Here is an 18,466-nt window from a genome sequence, read left to right as displayed (position 1 = left end):
GGTCACGAGCGTACTTTCGCCGGTAGTAGGTACAGGTAGGGATGGACGTCACCTCCGTTTGTCCTCTCTTGTTGCTTCAAATAATAATAGATGCCCCCTGCCAAACAAACCCTTGCTTAACCACCCGTGCCAGCCCTATAAGCTGTAGCCATGTGACCACTTGGAGGTCCTATGATGCCCGAAGCCAATTCCAACTGGACCCTGGACATTATCGTCCCTCGGCACCGCCTATGATGAGAACATGCCCAAGAGTGTCAAAGTCCACTCACAAATCCCTCAAATTTCTTTCTAGCCTCAACGCGACCAGTCAAAACATCAACTACGGATGGAAACGTAGATTTCGAGAGAATCAAAGATCCCACAAACAAATTCTTGATCTTGATTCCTCGTGACTGGTCTATGCATGGCATTATTGTCAGTTTGGATGATCATTGCCCACTTCACAGGCTTGGAGAGGATGGCAACTTCCTCCCAAGTGGATTGAGTCAGCATGGACCTGCCGTTTTGACACGCTTCTGCCTGGCTTCGGTGCCTCCCCTGCTTCTTGTTTGGCAGGCATGCAATCATGCAGTCACAGTTGACCGTTGATCCCCAACTCTGATTGCATTAGGCTTCTCTTCTCTGCATTCCCCGGGCTTCTCTTTACTCGGGTCGTTCTGCCAACAACCCTGACTTAGGTACCTGCCTAGGTAAGTACCTTACTTACTCTGCCACTTTGTTGATCCCTAGGGGCCAAGCATGGCCTGGGAACTTCCTTCCCCTCCCTTCAACTGGCTCCCAGGGGCATCTTCGGCCCTAAATGCGGCTCTGGCAACCCTATTTTTATTTTACGTTTGGCTCCATTTCCAGAAGAGGTTGTCGCTTTTGATTTCCACCCTGCCAAAGATCCCCCAAAATCAATCCCCTCATCATACCAGGGGAGCAATGCCACAACAACTATCTACAGACAGACTGCCAACCCTATATCATTGGCTTCTTTTACATTGACGCAAAGGGCGTGCGTTTGAAGCTCGGCCAGTCAAATACGAGATTCTCTCACTTGGTAGCAGTGCACGGTGGGAGCGTGGAGTATTACACCCCACAACCCCTACCATCTTTCCAGGCTGAAACCTTTCGAAGAAGCACTGCCGGCTGGGCTTCTAACAAACATCACACGGGGATTCCAACTAGCCCCGATTTCTCGTCGAGTCATCGTTGATCATTTCAAGCTTGCATCTTCCGTGTGTTCGCCTTACGATCCGCCGAGGACACCCGATCTATTGGTCAGATGCCTCTTGGATCCATTTTCGTCGTCCCAAAGTGCCCCTACGACGCATACAACCATGTGGATCGTCTCTTCTTTTTAGTATAGCTCCCAGCCTTTTCGACTTCATCTCTGGTTTCTGACTCTGCATCACCCTTGCCCATTATCGTACTCATCAACATGACCTTCGAAGACGCCCCATTTGACTTGGATCTCGACGACGCTTCCGATCTGAGTTCCCTGGGCGTATGGGATCTTGACTCACTCGGCGACACCAATACAACCACTGATACACCCGTCAGTCGACGTAGCCATAGCAGTAGTCATGGCTCAAATAGTGGCACTCGACCAAAGACCCGAACCCTGGCCCCAAATCTAACAAGACGGTCACATAAGAAGTCTCGTGGAGGCTGCTTCAGTTGCAAAACCCGTAAAATCAAATGCGGCGAGCAGAAACCTGCTTGCTCAAGCTGTCTTATCAAATCCATCACCTGTGTCTACCCCTCGACCGAACCACCAACGCGCAAATCAAATCCACCATTAATTCGACGCAGCCCTCAGCATTCGCCAGCACTCCCAGGTGGCTCTGGTTTCTCGCTTCTCGATATGCGATTCTTCCATCATTTCCTTACTATCGCATACCCCCATCTCCCCGTCGATAATGATCACGTCTGGGTTAATGAGATCCCCCAGTTTGCTGAACGACACGAATATTTGATGCATGCCCTTCTTTCATTAGGCGCCTCTCACTTGTCCAGGTTGACAGGAGTCGACTATCGACGAGAGTCTCTAACACACCGAGGACAGGCCATCGCCGGGCTCAACCAGGCTTTATCTCAAACCCAACGCAACTATGGCGAGAGCGATGCCATGCTGGCTTCTTGCTACGCTTTGACCTTCCAAGCCTCATACATGGGTGATGGTCTCGCCGACTTCATCACTATGGTTCGAGGATGTGCATTGACTACCGACAAAATTCGCCAGGATCACTCACCCACAGCATTCAACCTGCAACCCGACTGGCACTTTAAATACATGGCGCCACGGCTCGCCAATCTCCCATCGGTTGATCCCATCCACCTGGAAGAAGCCTACATTGCGCTAGAAAACCTACGTCCTTACGTCTCAGGCGACACCGAGATCGACTTCCACGACGCTCTCATCGATTCCGTCGCCTCACTCCAAGCATCACCTGCCTCAGGATACCTACAATTTGTTGGCGTTTACGCCGTCTGGTATGAATTATGTCACGATGACTTCAAGACATTTCTCGACCCCAACAACATGATGGCACAACTCCTCCTTGCATATTTCGTCGGCGTACAACTCCTCATGGTTCCCTTGGCCGCATGCGAATGGCAGACTCGTGCCGATGTCTCGCGTGTGCGAGTCTTGTTTGGAACTATCGAATGGGCAGAGGGGATTTTTGCCCGGCTTGAGGCAAGTGCAAATGAAGAGTTGAAAGAGCATCTGGCGTGGCCTAAAAGTATCGTTCGAGCGGCCATCGCCGAGATCAATGGTGAGATGTTGTCCTTGCCGTCGGTGCTCCAGCTGCATCTGGCACATCCGGAGATTGCACCACAGACAACAATGCTGGCTGCGGTGGGGTAGGAGATCACAAGAGGAGTGAGAGTGAGGGTGATTTTTATGGTGAGTGGTGGACCATGAATGATATCGGCGATTGCGAATATACCAGAAGTATACCCGGACAAAATTGGAGTGAGTTGTCAAAAAATGGTGAAAAGGTGCCGGTTGTTTGGTTTTGGTTGCGGGAGTTTGTATGTGCAATTTCTTCTGGTTGCGGTTGATGGAATTTGTTTTCGGTCGGGTTTATTACGAAGAGAAGGAAAAGCCTCACCAGCTACCTACAGTCTCCCCTCTCCTTGTTCTCAACTGAAGACTGCAGTTTGACCAGCGTCTTTGACAAAGAAGATGGCTCAGTCAACTCATGTTGGGTTGATAGAATAAGTGCCTATAGTTACGAATTGAATGATGTGATGACACTGGGTTTGAATTTCAAGTTCGTAGTGTATTATGTTGACCGAGTACCTGTCCAAAGGAGAACCTGCCACCCTCGCATATAAGTGTAAAGGACTGAGTAAGGTACCTAGTACTCGCCAATGATCACAACGTGTCTTCTATGTCTTCAATGAACGTATTGCACCGACCTCTTGACAATTACCGCCGTCAGACCCTTTCCTATTCCCTGTTTCCCCCCTTACCTATTCCTTCTTTATTGTATCGCTTGACTCGTGGTTAGTTGTGATCGTAGTTGCGTTTAATAGTCGTGGGAGTATTCACACCAACGCCTCATCTGTAGCCTCCTTCCCAGTTTTATGACCCCGATGTCGATTCGCAGTAACACCAGAAGTTTTATCAACGATGCTCTGCTCCGTCTTTTGTCCAGCCGTTCCATTCATCGACTCATTCCATTTGTGTTGCTGCATCCAACGAATCGGGTGGAACCAACCCAGGACCGCAATGGCAATCCACATGGGTACCGCTTCTAGAACATATAGACACCATTCGTTTTGGAAGGGGTAACCGTCAATACCAAGGGCGAATTCGACGACGCGGAAGATGGAGCGGGTCTAATTGGGTTTAGAAAAAGAAAAGGTTAGTATGACAGCAACAAGGGGTTAAGGATGACAACAAAGGGAAAGAAACAGAAGACTGACCTGTATAAAAACACTAGCAATCCAAGCACCCAGCAAGACCTTTTTGATGGATCGATCAAATCCAGCAACGCCAGGATTCGCTCGAACACGACACATGTAACGCCACAGAGTGAACATGAAGAGCGAAAAGGTGGCTAGTTGCAAAGCAAGCCCGACGAGGAGTATATTGATGCCAATATCCTTCGAGTTACCTCTCCAGTTACCTCCACTAGCGACGCCAGAACCTCCACCCTGTGTCAAGAAAGAGGTAACGTCGCTGGTAATGAAGAGGCGACCCAGCCACCGAGGAGATATGCCGGCGAAACGCTGTAGATGACCTTCGGGCAGTGAGTAGCGGATGACGCGTGTCAGTAGGATGTAGAGGGTCGCGCACACGAAAATGGGCGATATGACAATATATGAGCCTGAGATGGCGTATAGTGGGATTGAGGCTTTGTTTGTCACTGATGCGATGCGTAGTGCCCATCCGACAGTTGCGACCACTGCTGCTATGGGCAAGGGGATTGTGAAGCGGTGTTTGATCCGTTGTTTTTGTGTGTACCATGTCGATAGATATAGGTGGTATATGCTGAGGAGTGCATATAGAACCGAGAAGACCACCGCTAGTGCCACGGATGGGTCGTAGAAATAGAGGTTATCCCTACCGAAGGATTGCCTGTTGGACGACATTATGGTGGGAGCGTTTGGAATGGGAGAGAATGGGAGATGAGGGAGCTCGGGAATTGCACGAGGTAGTGAGGTTCGACGACGCGAGGGCTGTATGTATGCTATTGATCAAGGCCTGACCAGAGTAAAGCGGTGCGATATCGAAACCTGTTCAGGGATGGGTGGGGAGAGGTTTTGACGATAGAGAAAAGCGTGTGGGATTTGCATGTCAACATTCATTCTCACCGAACAGAGGGATAACCAACCTATATATACACAGGAGAAGGACCTGAACATTGTGCAGAATCGTGATGGTGAACGCGTGGGATCTTCGCAATGCTGTCGTGATCCTGAAGCATTCACGAAGCAGTGCAGTTGATTCAGATATCAAAAATCCAGGGGTGGATGCGCAGGCCAACGTATTCGGATTCTGGTGCAATCATGGTCGAGAATACTCACAGGGGTTGGGGAGATTGGTCCAATGGAGGTTTAGAAATAGGAGGCTAAGCATTGGATTGCCGACAAGACGCTGTGGATTAAAAGGTGGGAGAGGGTAAAAAGTAACGTCCAAGCTCATAGTGCTGAGGCCGAATGGGCTGATGTATCATCGAGTTGAGAGCGGAGCGTCCAAAAGGGAATGTGTGTTGTGGGCCGACGTTGAATACTTGGAAATCAGGCAGCAAAGAAAACAGAAAAGGGAGTGGAGACTGGAACAGTGGTGAGTCGGCCAGTCTGCCTCGCTGGACTCTAATTAGTTGTTTGGAACCCAAATCAGGTGGGTGAGTGGTGAAGGGCACTAGAACAGAGGTTTGGTATCGATATAGATCTCGTACTGACGTCCAATCATGATGGAGACCATTTTACGGTCAATGTATGTGATCAAACCTTGTTAGCGGTTTCCAAGTCTTGGACTTTCGCATCGTTGGCTAGTCGTATGCCCCTCGACGTATGTCGTGCCAAATCATGTACAAAGAGAGTCAATCTGGTGGCCGCAAAACCCCGTATACTTCGAAGAATGCTGGAGCCTGAACACATGACGGATGTGTGGCAGCGTTGGACTCTTGGCCGACACTTGGTGCCATTGACAAAGGGGGAGAGAGGTGCTTGTCAAGATGTATTTTGATATTGAGAACCCGAAAATGGTCTAGTAACGATGAAACTTGACGGCGCCAGCAACCAAATTTCGTGATATATGCCATATCGAGTTGGAGAGGATGGAAGTGGACTCGCCTAATGGCGTATTCGGATAACGAGACTTGGCATATACTCTTGGCAACCCTCCTTCTTTGGGAAGGAAGCACGAAGCATAGAGATTCACCATTATTAGTACTTAGTACGGGGCACCTGCCGCAATTGATATTTATACCCCGTTGAGGGGAGGAGTGGGTTAGTTCTATGGTACCCTCCTATTGATGAAGGTGCTACATTGCACTGACTCAATAGATTTCTGGTGGAAACAAGACTTCATTGCGTTCATGCAGATCGTGAAAATTATATAATGTACATCCGTTAACATATGCGAGTGTGCGATGCCATGTCGCCCATGTATTTGGGTCTAGATGACTTCATGTGATCATCCATAGACCAAGGCTCTGACCTCGATACTTTCCCTCCCTCTCGCGCCCTCGGGAGTTCGAGGGTCAACGAATGCCGTATGTGGTACACGCTGACCCACGCCATCCTTGCTGTCGTAGCACTTGAGAAAAAGGCTTTCATCGTTCGTCATGCCCGAGAGGTAGTAGTACTGCTGGCCTTTGTTGTACCGCACTCCAGCTGTTGCTCCCGTCCGATGGGGATATCTGTGTTCCACTGGAACCAAGTCATTGTCTTCGACCGTATCGGCCGACGCATATGCCAAGGGATGTGCTTGAACGGGACCATTTATAGGCCTCCATACATTGATAATGCGAAAACGGCCCTTGAGTAGCTCGTCGGCGTCTTCAGGGTTGTGCAGCCTGACCCGCCACTCGGTCGACTGAGCGGTCTGGTCGACATGGACTCGGGTCACAGGAGCCCGTGGCGCGTCTGGATTAGACCGTCGAATGGTATGGTCAAAAATCGTCACTTTATGAGCGCCAGGTACATTGTCTAGCAGCAGTTGTTCCACTTCTGGGTAGTAGACCTTCTTGATGTGATCATCGTCGACAAATTCTGTCTCTTGTGAAGAGACTCCCGAGATGACCTGGAATGCATCTTTGTCAAGATGGTACTCCTTCTCATGGCCTCTCAAATCATTAATCTGCACCTTTTGTTCGAAGACGCCGTAATTCCGCTGAGGCTGGCCTTCAGGCTGTGGCTCAACATAATTAAACGGTTTGGACCCATCGACAGGATCTTGGAAGAAGTTAAGGGTGCTGGTGACTGGACCCCGAGGAATGTACGAAGAGTCTTGCACCCCAGATAGGATAGTGGAGGTGGAGGTGGCGGTTTCGGTGATTGTGGCCGACATGATGCGTCCCGCTTATGAGGTCAGTTAAATAACGAGTAACAATATTGGTAGCACTGATAATTCAAGTGTCAGTAGGTAGAGGGAGATTGACTGGCCTTTGGATGCTGTTGACTTTATATATTGGCTCACGACCGATCACGCAATTTCGGTCCAGGTTGGAGAAGGATACTGTATTAGAAATCCGCAGTGCATCAGCGTCATCTTTGTCGAGCGTGGGCCGAGGGAGATCCGTGACCCAGTTCTTCCACAGGCCCGCGATGAACCGTTGAACCCTTGACTTATTTCTCCGATTTGATGGTGGGAGGAGCACAACGAGTTCCTTCCCCGCACCGTCCTGAACCTGCACCTGCCGGCTGCAGCCACCGCAACTGGAAAGAATTCGGCAGGTTGTACGAGTACACATAGACAAGCACGACCAGTCAAATACATCCGCAGTCACGTGAAAATGCGCTTGATGATTAATCTAATATTGGGATTAGTCGAGCCGAGAACGCTCCACCACTATTGCATAATCACCAAGGTGCGTATCTTGCGCAACATGGACTCGACGTCCGTCCTGCGCCCTTTGTGAAATCAGGTTTGCATTCGTCATTAAGTCGCCCAATTCAATAATGTCTCATTCGGAGAGCCTCATCATAGTTCCCCCTCCTCACTGCCGTAATCCACCTTTTCCGCATCGTCAATCTCTTCACCTGCACTGCCCGAACTTGACTGTCGATGGAATGCGCCTCGACTCTCTGGCGGTGCAGGGAGTGGTGGCACGCGGGGTAATGATCTTGATTGGCCATGCTCAGAAGTGGGTTCGTGCTGCCCGTTGTTGACCTTGTCTGGACGGTATTGGGCGGCGACGTGTTCCTGTTGGTCAGTGTTGGGCGTAGAGGCGAGTCCGTTCCGGTCGGATCTTGTCGACGAATTCCTGTGAGAGTCATCTCCTTGATGGGATCGCTGGTTGGACGGTCGTCGCGAGAGAGTTGTGGGAGGAACCCTAGTTGACGGGGCTGACGCATTAACAATGGCATCTATTCTTCTTTGCACTTCATCTGCCGTCGCGTCATATTCCTTTGCTGGCTGTCCACTTCCATCGACTGATCTCCTAATCGAAGGATGGTCCGAAGTTCGGGTGCCGTCAGAATCCTCCCCTGATCCACGCCGTTGGCGCTTGGGAGAAGTCCCTGGAGGTCGTGATACTGGACCAGAACCCCAGCCCTCTTGATCCTCTGCATTATCTCGCTCCCGTTTCCGTCCCTGGCTGCCGCTTCCCACACTGATTGCAGGGGATCGATCTGTTTGGGGTGTCATCTCTTGTCTTGTCTTTTCAAACAAGGAGACGTCGTCGTCTCTCGTATATGCTTCTTTCTGGCCCTGTCGTGGTATGTTCGGATTCTCATACACTTCGGCCAGGAGATTGCACCCTTTTTGAATGTCTGCAATCTCGAGATCGAGCTGTTCCCACCACGCCCGGCCTTGTTCATCGTCGGGCAACGTGATTCCGGCCAGTTTGACACCCATGTAGAGGGCACTCCCAGCAATGACCCGTGGGCTCATTTGAAGACATAATGTCGTAATAAGAGAGTCGTTGAGGAAGGCCCACGAGGTGTTCCGCAGCGGTTTCTTTTCCTGTACCCCGTAGTAACGTAGAAAATCGAGCAGGATCCGGTAAGGCTGTTCGAGTTGTAGATCGAAACACAGCGACTCTAGCAGGAGATCTTCGTTGTGCAAGATGGTGTCCCTCCATTTCCAATACTCTTTACTTTGTTCATCCACAACAAGGTTCGGTTGTTTCTGTGCCACCCTACAGCACGCGACCACGAGTTCCCTCATCTTGCGATAGTTTTCTTCAACTTTGGTGGCGAGGAACAAGGCGGTGGCTGCGACCGAGTAGTGGTGGAGGCCGGGTTTGTTGGGCTGCGCCATGGCATGTCGCATAAAGAACCGATGCAGATAGACCGAGGCCGTGCAGAGAGTCAACTGAGGAAGTTTCAACATGATGCCAACCTGAGTGATGAAGTTGACACCTTTCTGCCGATTGGACAACTCTTGGGCAACTGACATGCCCTCGAGAATGCTGGGACTTCGGAGGAGTTCCTCGGGCGAGAAAAGGAACTGGGACTGGGCGCGTTCAAGGACATGATGCGATGAAAATGAGGGCGATCTGTCTTGATGAGAGCGACTGTGGAATGCTGGCATGATGGGCAGTTCGAGGACTAGCAGGACTCAAGGCTGGGAGGCATAGCCAGAAAGCCTGGTTGCACTGTTGAAGTGTAATGCGGACGTGAAACAGTAAGAGGACTGTTTCCGTTGTCTAGCGAGCAATAAGGGAAAGTCCAATTTATACAGGACAGTAACGTGCTTCAGTCAAGGATGGTGTTGTGCCGAGATTAGAGCAGCAAGTGGGTAGGAGAAGGATATTGTCGTCCTGGATCAACGTCGTCACAGTCGTCACAAGTTTCTAGATGGCGATGACACATCGAGGCAATTTGCTCCACCCGATTATGCTACGGTGGGATTTATGGACCAAGCCGCAATAGCGAAGAGATCTCGTCTCAGGTAGATTGTGCGGAACGCAATGTGGGTAGAATCACCATGATACAGGGATTGGTCTGAGTCACAACTACGGAGAACATCTCGTTGCTACAGCTCTCCATCTTCGGTACGTCATTGTCATCCATGTCATTATTACCGGCGAACTTCTCCGGTCAGTCCAACCATCACCAGAGTTGCTGACCGACAGACGTTCTAGTCCAGCATGGAGCAAACCACCAAAATCCAATCAGGAATAGATCTACCATCGAAGAACTACTCAGCCAAGACCATAGCCGTTACTCAAATCCCCTACCTTTATACGATACGCGATAGCCGAGCCCCATGAGTCGAAGAACAAGGACAATATATCCATTTTCAGAGATATATCAACAGCACGGCTACGGATAATTACGGCCTTATGCAGGTCGGTGGACACATGTGCGCTTGTAGCCGGCAACGCTAAGGTCGACAGGGATGCCACTGCTGCAACCCGCTCCAAACACGCCCGAAGAAACGTACGGTGTAGTGGTTTGTCCGTGCCCGTCCTCCCAGGCACCCAGGTTTGCATCACTTTCATGTGCATTGTATCATACCAAGAGGTGGCTAAAAACAATACCCATATACGCATGCAAGATTGATGCTCAGGCTCCCTTATTCTGGAAGGCTTTCACCACCTTGTAACCGGAGATAGCTGCATGTCCGCGGGAGAATTCTCAATGCTTGGGTGACATCGAACGACCGTATTTTACTCATGCTATGAAGGTGATCAAACACAGGTGCCTAGCTGTGCCTCAATGCCAATGGCTCATGATCTCAGAATACACATGGTCCGGATTAAAGATGTAACGACAAGGACATGCCATCAAACCCCGACCAGCCCGAGCCTCAGGTACCGTAACGCCGTATCTAGCTTCAAAGTCTGGGGGCGGATGCTGCGGGTATTGCGACAGTCGTCTCCGCCAGGCGCTGTGGCAAGTATTTACCTCGTCAAGCCACGGCTAAGCTCGCCTAAACACACCCAATCTCGATGCCCAACATGGAGGAGGGGGGTCTGTGACTCTGCTGACGCATCAATCAACTTGGAAATTGGACTCGCTCACATGGCTCCCGGGTGTCTCCAAGACTGCCATCGGGGAACAGATCCTCTTCTGAGTCTTCTTCGTTCTTCCTTCGTCCTTAGGGACGTCCTGATCCTTTTGATCACAAGCATGTCTAGACTCTACATATGCATACACGGGCTTCTTTACCAGGCCATGTTGGCCAGCCACGCCAGCATATCCTTGCATAGTCCCACGCAGGGCCAGCCACTCTGGATGTCCGGGGTGACATGCTTTTACCGGACCTTTTACTGAAGGGTCGAATTATGCTTTGCTGATTTGCATTTGATACTGACCCCAACCAAAGCCAGATTGCCAAGATCCGAGGCGTAAAGATGTTCTGGGACCATCTACGGATCCGCAATGACGAGGCTATCTCGTCCGAGATGGTTTCCTGCTGACTCGTTAACGGGAGGTCCACTTGGCCCCTCGCCCCTGGTCATCAGTTCCCTATAGTCTACGACCCTTCTGGCTGCACCCTCAGTCCACACCCGTCCTCAACGTTGGCTTGGTCAAATTACTCATCTATTTTGTTTGTTACCAAATCACATCTCAATGTTTTCGATCAACGGACAGATGGAAATGGCCGATCTCATCGAGTCCGGGTCCTATGTAACCCGAGCCGCAGACTTTCCAAGCACATGGCAAATCAGCGCATCAAGTTGTGCCTGGAAATGATGTTTCGTTCAGCCTCCTGGGACCGCGGACACTCACGGACGTAACAGAACATCACTTTAGCCCTTCCGATCTTGCGATCGGTTCAAGCTTGCGACTTTGGTATGATGGTAAGACCTTCATTGCTCCAATCCGCGCCATGTTTCATTTCAAATCCCTCGGGCCTAGTCGCCCTTGGACGTGAACACCGGCCCTGTCCATGCACTGTCCCACTGTATATTTGCAAAGTGCCAGCCCGCTTGGACTCATTCGGCGCATTCTATGCCTTCTATCGCGCTCTCGCCGCAAAGGTAAAGAACACTGTCTGGTTTATACTTGCTTACGCCTCCGTCATCCTCATTGTTTGTCACTGTTGCTCACCCGGGCGACAAACCACCGCATCCCCTGCATCAACACCCCAGTTTGGGCGGCACTCGGTTATTCAACAACACTTCAGATTTAATCTGGAGTGAGGATCGTCACCGTTGACCCTTGCTTCATGCTGTGCATGGAATCTCGAAATAAAATACCAATCACCGTAGCCGGTGGATGTATCAGCAGCAGCCTTTTCCAGATCAGGAGAAAGCTTCATCAAATCTTCCAGACAAGGCTCTAAGTCGCCTCTCCAATAACTACGCCCAGTCCCTGAGGTCGGACTTTTGTTTACACTCGGCCTGCGCTTGACAGGGAACCCAGAAAGCCTCCAGGTTCGATCCAGGAACGAGGTTCCAGTCCGCCACATTAGCCTCTCCCTCCATTCCAAAACCTGCGTACGCGACCGACCCTAGCCCCGTCGTCGGAAACTGATATCCGATTGGGAAGGACAATTACCGCCCCGCCTTCGCGACCAAAAGAGATGCCGCCCAAAGGCAAACAGCCTCAATCCCCAGACTCGCCCTTTCTTTTTGTCAACGAAGATGCTTCGACAGTCAATCGGACCACCAAAGATGCGCAGGTCGACAGAACCAAGCAGAGTCACGTGCAGCGACAGAACTTTATGCGAAAACGTCGCCTGAGAGAGGGGCAGGACACGCAAAGACTTTCCAGCAATCTTTCTCCTCCTGCGACGAGTCCAGCAACACCAATTGTCTCCCAGGATGCGCCTCCTTCGTCGACGTCGGCCTTTCTGCAAGGGCACGGCTATTTTGACCATATGGAGAACTTCTCCATGAGCGAGGCCATATTCTCGTCTACTAGTCCGCAGTCTCCGTCAGACGTGCTCGATCCCCGCCTATTCGGGGATCCTTTTGGCTCACAAGCATCCTCACCCATGTCATCTGTCGCACCCTTGCGTGGATTCGATGCGTTACAGATACATCAGGTCACACCGTCGTTTGAAAGCCTCCGGCTCCCTTATGGACCTTCGTCGCCTCCACCAATATCGATGAGTGGAGCGACTACTCCGATGCTTGCAACCCAGATGACGAGCTCGCCGCCAGCGACAGATCAGCGAATCCTAGAGCAATGGGCCCCTCATCTAATCCGACATTACAACACCGTTGTACTTCCAGAGAAGTTCTGGCTCGATACTAGAAAGGTGTCTATGGGTCGCATGAGGCATGCTGGGTACATCCATGCGGATATGCAGACATGTATGGCGGAATCTGCCCACTTGTACGCATATCTGGCCAGCGCTGCGACCCACATGATTGTGCGTGAAGGCCGGCTTCTGCTACCAGGTGCCTCTGATAATGATGCTCGACATGTATGTACATTCTTCAAGACCAAGGCTATTCGCGCTCTCCGCGCGCGCTTGGGCACAGGATACCTCGATAACCGGCTCGCGATGGATGTCCACCGACTCTACTCCTCGACCATCCTCTTTGAGAATGTAGAGGCTGCGGAGCCACACTTTCACGCACTTATTTCCATGATTGAGCAGTTGGGAGGAACCGAGACATTTGACGACTACCAGCTCGAGACATTGATACATGTAGATCTCGAAGCAGCCATGAGGTATTGCGCTATGCCTCGACTAGCTGTGGACTGGGATCCAGGTCCGCTTTCCGAGGAACAGATGCACATGATTGAAGGACGCAGGAACCGACACGGCAACACAGCATCCGGATTCGAGGAGATTTGCCGGTCAGAAAACATCTATCTATCGGAATCCGACACATTTGCAGATCTAGTACAACTGGTCGACATGTCGAACTATCTCATGGAGGTACACGACTATGAACGCCGGCAACAAAAGTGGCTGAACCGAAGATATTCTGCCATCCTCAACCGAATCCTCAGCAGTTTGTTTTTCCAAGAGACGGATGACACGAGCTGCGCACTCAAGATCGCGACAGTGATCTGGCTAGCTACGAGTTCATCATTCCACCTCAAGACTCGAGGCACCTGGGCGTCGACATTGGTTCCAATGATCCGTCAACGACTTGAAGCCACCAACCTCGAACGCTCCTGGCGCCCACACACAGAAGTTCTTCTGTGGATAGCCACGTTTGCGGGCATATGCGCCTGTGCATGCGACGCCCATGACGCACAGTGGTTTACCAACCTAGCCAAAGAAACAGCGACGTCTGCCGGGATCAATAATCTCACCGCACTTGAGGACTTGTTCTCGAGGTTCTTATACGATCCTCTCGCGCAAAGATCATATTTGGTCAACTTTTCTCGACGGATGTGGGGTAATCAAAGTTCTTGAGAGAGAGGGAGAGAGAGCACGATGATGCAATGACATGATGAAGGGTGGGCTTGGTCTTTTGATTAGCAGCATAGTGGTACTCAGGGAGAAAGGATCCGGGGGGAGGGGGGAGGGGGGAATTGAACATAAGATGAGGTATGTCGTTGCTGGTAGGTTCAAATCGACATGTTTCGAGTGACTTGAAGGGTTTATGGTTGTCACACAGGAGAACGTAGATAAGTTGCATGAGTGTTTGAAGAAAGCATAGCATAGCATTGCATACAATACTTACATGTAGCAAATAATATCGATTCGAGTTCCTACTTGTCGTCGTTGCTCCTTCCACATATTACATAGGTAGGAATTCACAGTAAGGCATAAGCTGACGATGGAGAAACGACGACAGCAGGGGAATCAGGACCATTAACGTATAAATCAATACCTCAGTACTTTAGGTACATAACGCCAAACCCTCCGAGGCTGCAGGTGGCTGTTGAGGGGTATGAGGTCATAAGTGAGATTTAAAATAAGTAGCTCACCCCCGTCAGGTAAGTGGACATGCACCTAATTACTAGGTACCGACCTTAAGTACCTAGGTACCTTAGGCACCTAACTTTCGGTAGCGGTGGAGTCATAATGATAATTAAAGTCTTGCCAGGTTAGTTCAATGCTCGTTAGCCAGGCAATGGCTACCTATCTAGGCACTATAATGATGTCTTCGATCCTTCTATGCATATTTTCTCGTAGTTACGATGCTGGATCCATGCGTGGAAGGATGTCCGTTCCGGGTGAATTCGGCCAGGATTCGGGCGAGTTCTTTCAGGCAAGTCTTCCAGGTGCCTTTTCGGCCCCCGGGCATCGTGGCCCGCGGCCCGTATTGTATTTACCTAGGCAGGTATGTACCCATGTCAGGTACCTAAAGTCAAGTATCATTCTTGTTGATGCTCTCAGGCAAGAGCCTAATTCAACCTCTGGGAGCCTCCCGAACGGCTATGGTATGGGCGGGTGAGGTGATTGGTATCAGGCCCTGAACGAGTATGTACCTTAGGTATGTACAGTTATGATGCTCGTCGGCTGAATAACCGAACGACGATGCGCAAGCTCCTTACACATCTTTGCCGCTGCCGGCCGAATTCTGGCCGAGATCACGGACGAGAAAGTAGCTGACTACGCCATGTTTGCTGGTGAGTCAGGATCGCATATACGTCCACATGAGGGCAGAACCCGCGACTGAACACCCCTCATTCCTCGTTCATCGCCCATTTGATCGTCCGAGCAATCAACCCTTGACCAATTGGGTTGGACGATATATGCAAGCCTTCCTTTGGGGTTGCGGCATGCTGCAGCTCATCTTCTGCCAGTAATACTCCTGTCCCCCAGTGTCGCCTTCTTCCCGACTGCCAGGGTACTCCCAAGCCGTTCATCATAATGGGAACCGAGGCGCGCATCGGTGATTAGATCCGAGCCACACCACCATGGATACAGTATGCATGTTTGTATGCAGTCTGTGAGATAGGTAAGGACGTTGCAAATACCAACCCAGACCATCAGTGAACGCCAACTAACCGACCATAACCGAGTAGCACAACCATCTCTGGTATCTGATACTCGAGGTCATGGCTATGCCTCAAGGCGACGACACCGGGGCGGTCGAACATCAGGTGAGCTGACTGAGATGTACTGATATCAACCCTGGCATGCAGATCGCCTATATTATCTATTTTGAAGGATCTGCATCTTCCCCCCAAACCATATCCCCGACCGTGCGGAAATGCTTCGGTCTGGTTATATTCAAGGAGAATGCGATGAAAAATTCCAGAATTTCGATAGACCACCCGTTGCAGCAATCGTTACATTCATGACACGGCTGTTTCACAAATGAGGAACCCCTAGGCTCGCCATAATGAGGTTGACGATGCTGACCACACCCTCACCCAGGATAAGTCCGCTGGCAAGGACAATCACCCGTGTCTCGCCGCGACCTTTCAAGTGGACCCACCAAAGACTCACCACTCCGCCAACGGTTCGGGCCAAAGTAAAGCTGGGGGTGTTGTACATGCCTACGGCGACGGCGATTCCACCGGGAATCCACGAATGAAGCCGTTTGCATCGGGGACTCGTCTCGCGATGCGCAAGGAGGTAGATCCGGAGCGTGGTGGTGAGAACGAATATGGCGCCGGCGACGACAGCGAATCGCCAGGCCATTGGTGGCAGTCCTTCTCCTGTGACCAACCGGGCAGTAAAGATCCACACGAAGGCGGTGGGGATTTGGAACAATTCACCCGGAATCGTGTAAACTGAAACGTAGAGCTTGTACACGGCAGCAGACACAAAGGCTCCCACCACGCTACCAAACAGTTGACCATAGAACTGGGCTTTGGGGCTGGCCCCGATCAGATGGCCAGCTTTGAGGTCTTGGAGCATGTCGCCCGCTTGCAAAGCGCCTGACTCGCTCACGGCGCCAGCAAGAAGGTTGATGATGATGGCGTGATTTGCATGAGCCACACTCGGAGTAATGAGAGCAAAGACAAGTTGAGTCAATTTAGAAATGCCACTCACGGGGTTGAGATCTGTTTCTCCCAAAGCACGCACTCCCATGATGGAAAGAACGAGTGCCAAAAGAATGGCGAGGATGTTGAGACTTATGGGTATGTATGCGCCAAATGTTACGTGGATGCAAACGACACATAGCAGAATTGTCAAGGGAAGGAGGATAGCAACCATTTTGTTGGAGACCAGGTGATGAGGTGGTGCATCGTCTGGGACGTCATCAGAGTCACGGTTTTGACCTGGCGACGCGGAAACCGGATTCGAAGATGGAGAGTTATCCAACGCAAGGTAGCCAGAGAAGTGTCGTCCCAGCAAAAAGTCGGGCCAGGAGGAGGAGTGATGATAGTGATCGAGGGTGGACCGGAACCATTCGGGGCCATATTTGATCATGGGCCGTAGAATTAGCCAGGCTAAATTTACCACGGCGTCTGCCAACATGATGGCCAAACTGACCCACACGATCCATCCCTTGCTTCCGTGCTCCCAATCGTCGACGGATCCAGGAGCCCAACCGTTTTGTTTTGCGACTGGACTCAGGATGGCCCAGCCGACTATAGCGCCGAGAAGCATGTGGAAGGTGGTCGCAGGGCCCATGATGATGCCTTGTCCAACATAGGCAGGGGATGGATTGAGGGTCCATTCCCAATTCCGAGCAAGGTTCATTCCAAAGATGGGTAGTTTGTGGAGAAGCGGGATGAAGTATTGGAAGAAAGTATAAGCGCCAGAGCCGGAAAAGGCAAGGAGCAACAGACGAATTTGTCTCTTCCAGTCGGCGCGAGTATCATGGTCGGTCGACTGTGAGTCGGACTGGGCACGCTCTTCGCGTTCGTCAGGCCTCAGCAGTTCTTCGCGTTCTTGGGTGCCGTGGGTTTCTATCTCTCCATCCTTGGCTTCGCGGGACTTGGAGCCGCCGTGCAAGACACTAATCATAAGGGCGGTGGCCGTTCCAGAGGGAAACTTGAGCCGTTCCCGGATGATGACCTGCTTTCTCAGAGGGATGCCAAAGACCACGCCGAACAAGCAAAGTCCGACGCCCCAAACACACAGCCTCCACAGACTGAGATCTATAGGGGCACCCTCTGTCTTTTTCAAGAGAAATTCTAGGCTGGGCATGACGCCAACGAAGCCGAGTCCCAGAGGCATTGTTCCAACGGCACCAGCGACTGTTTGGACCAGGACGTTCTCGACGGGGGTAAACGGGACCAACAGGTAGGGAGACAGGGCCTTGAAGACGGCGAATCCGATCAGTGAGGCGGGCATCGCCATACCGGAGACCCATCCGGTTTGGAGGCCAAAGTATGTATTACTGAAACAGATAATAATGCCGATGCCAGTGCCGACAAGTAGGCCACGCAAGGTAAAGTTGGTGCCGTCTAATGCGGCATCTTGATCTGGAGAGGAGCCGTAACACGCATGGTCGGAGCGGGGTTTTGCTAGAGTGGTTTGTCGTGCCTGGTGAGGGTTGTGGGTAGGAGGTTCAGAATGTGAGGAGGAGGACATGGAGCGGTGATGAGAAGACGGGGGAGAGTCGGAACGGGAGGGAGAATGGGATAAACCCCGGTCAGGAGCCATGTGTTGAGATGGACCAAGGTATTGGGATTGGGTTAGAGATTACTTGGAAGATTGTCAAGGATATTGACGTTGACCATAGTTGGAGGTCGTCGTCGTGTTGAATAACGAATTGATGTGCAGTTACAATTTAGGAATTACGAATGATGCAATGCGGGAAGGCGCCGCCCAAGGTTGAGAGGGAAGGTGCGGAGGTGACTGCGCTTGAGGAGTATTAACTCCTCCGTATGTGGAATGTCACGTGACTGTAGGTGGGATGTACTTACGGTGATTCAATTTTCTGTGCCATTCATGTGAACGACAACAGTGTAATCCTGTTGGGCCTCCATCTTACTGAACTGAACTAACACATACTGCCATGTGTTTGTACTTGGGTACTCATACGAAGGTTGTGGCGTAGTGGAGGCGGGTGCGCCCACGATAATT

At 51.1% G+C, this 18,466-nt stretch overlaps 6 protein-coding genes across 6 annotated transcripts; 2 read left to right on the top strand and 4 right to left on the bottom strand.

The window, feature by feature from the left end:
- The first annotated feature begins 1,036 nt into the window (after positions 1–1,036).
- Positions 1,037–3,251, top strand: PV10_02615 (uncharacterized protein). The gene has a single exon (XM_016366950.1). The coding sequence runs from the start codon at positions 1,424–1,426 to the stop codon at positions 2,852–2,854; it is 1,431 nt and encodes a 476-aa protein (XP_016226468.1). The 5' UTR covers positions 1,037–1,423; the 3' UTR covers positions 2,855–3,251.
- A 50-nt stretch (positions 3,252–3,301) lies between these two features.
- Positions 3,302–4,590, bottom strand: PV10_02614 (uncharacterized protein; the record flags this gene model as incomplete). The annotated part of the gene is made up of 3 exons (XM_016366949.1): positions 3,302–3,487; positions 3,547–3,834; positions 3,922–4,590. 3 exons carry the CDS (start codon positions 4,588–4,590, stop codon positions 3,443–3,445), a joined length of 1,002 nt encoding a protein of 333 aa, XP_016226467.1. The 3' UTR covers positions 3,302–3,442.
- Positions 4,591–6,139: 1,549 nt separating this feature from the next.
- PV10_02613 (uncharacterized protein) lies at positions 6,140–7,015 on the bottom strand (the record flags this gene model as incomplete). Its single annotated transcript, XM_016366948.1, has 1 exon — positions 6,140–7,015. One exon carries the CDS (start codon positions 7,013–7,015, stop codon positions 6,140–6,142), a length of 876 nt encoding a protein of 291 aa, XP_016226466.1.
- Positions 7,016–7,648: 633 nt separating this feature from the next.
- Positions 7,649–9,202, bottom strand: PV10_02612 (uncharacterized protein; the record flags this gene model as incomplete). Its single annotated transcript, XM_016366947.1, has 1 exon — positions 7,649–9,202. One exon carries the CDS (start codon positions 9,200–9,202, stop codon positions 7,649–7,651), a length of 1,554 nt encoding a protein of 517 aa, XP_016226465.1.
- A 1,928-nt stretch (positions 9,203–11,130) lies between these two features.
- On the top strand, positions 11,131–14,045 carry PV10_02611 (uncharacterized protein). Its single transcript, XM_016366946.1, has one exon. The coding sequence runs from the start codon at positions 12,146–12,148 to the stop codon at positions 13,940–13,942; it is 1,797 nt and encodes a 598-aa protein (XP_016226464.1). The 5' UTR covers positions 11,131–12,145; the 3' UTR covers positions 13,943–14,045.
- Positions 14,046–14,833: 788 nt separating this feature from the next.
- On the bottom strand, positions 14,834–18,141 carry PV10_02610 (uncharacterized protein). The gene has a single exon (XM_016366945.1). It carries the CDS (start codon positions 18,041–18,043, stop codon positions 15,794–15,796), a length of 2,250 nt encoding a protein of 749 aa, XP_016226463.1. The 5' UTR covers positions 18,044–18,141; the 3' UTR covers positions 14,834–15,793.
- Between the last annotated feature and the right edge of the window lie 325 nt (positions 18,142–18,466).

This window comes from Exophiala mesophila (assembly GCF_000836275.1).
Source record: "Exophiala mesophila strain CBS 40295 unplaced genomic scaffold supercont1.2, whole genome shotgun sequence".
Taxonomy (NCBI): domain Eukaryota; kingdom Fungi; phylum Ascomycota; class Eurotiomycetes; order Chaetothyriales; family Herpotrichiellaceae; genus Exophiala; species Exophiala mesophila.
This window is presented reverse-complemented; position numbering and strand designations above follow the sequence as displayed.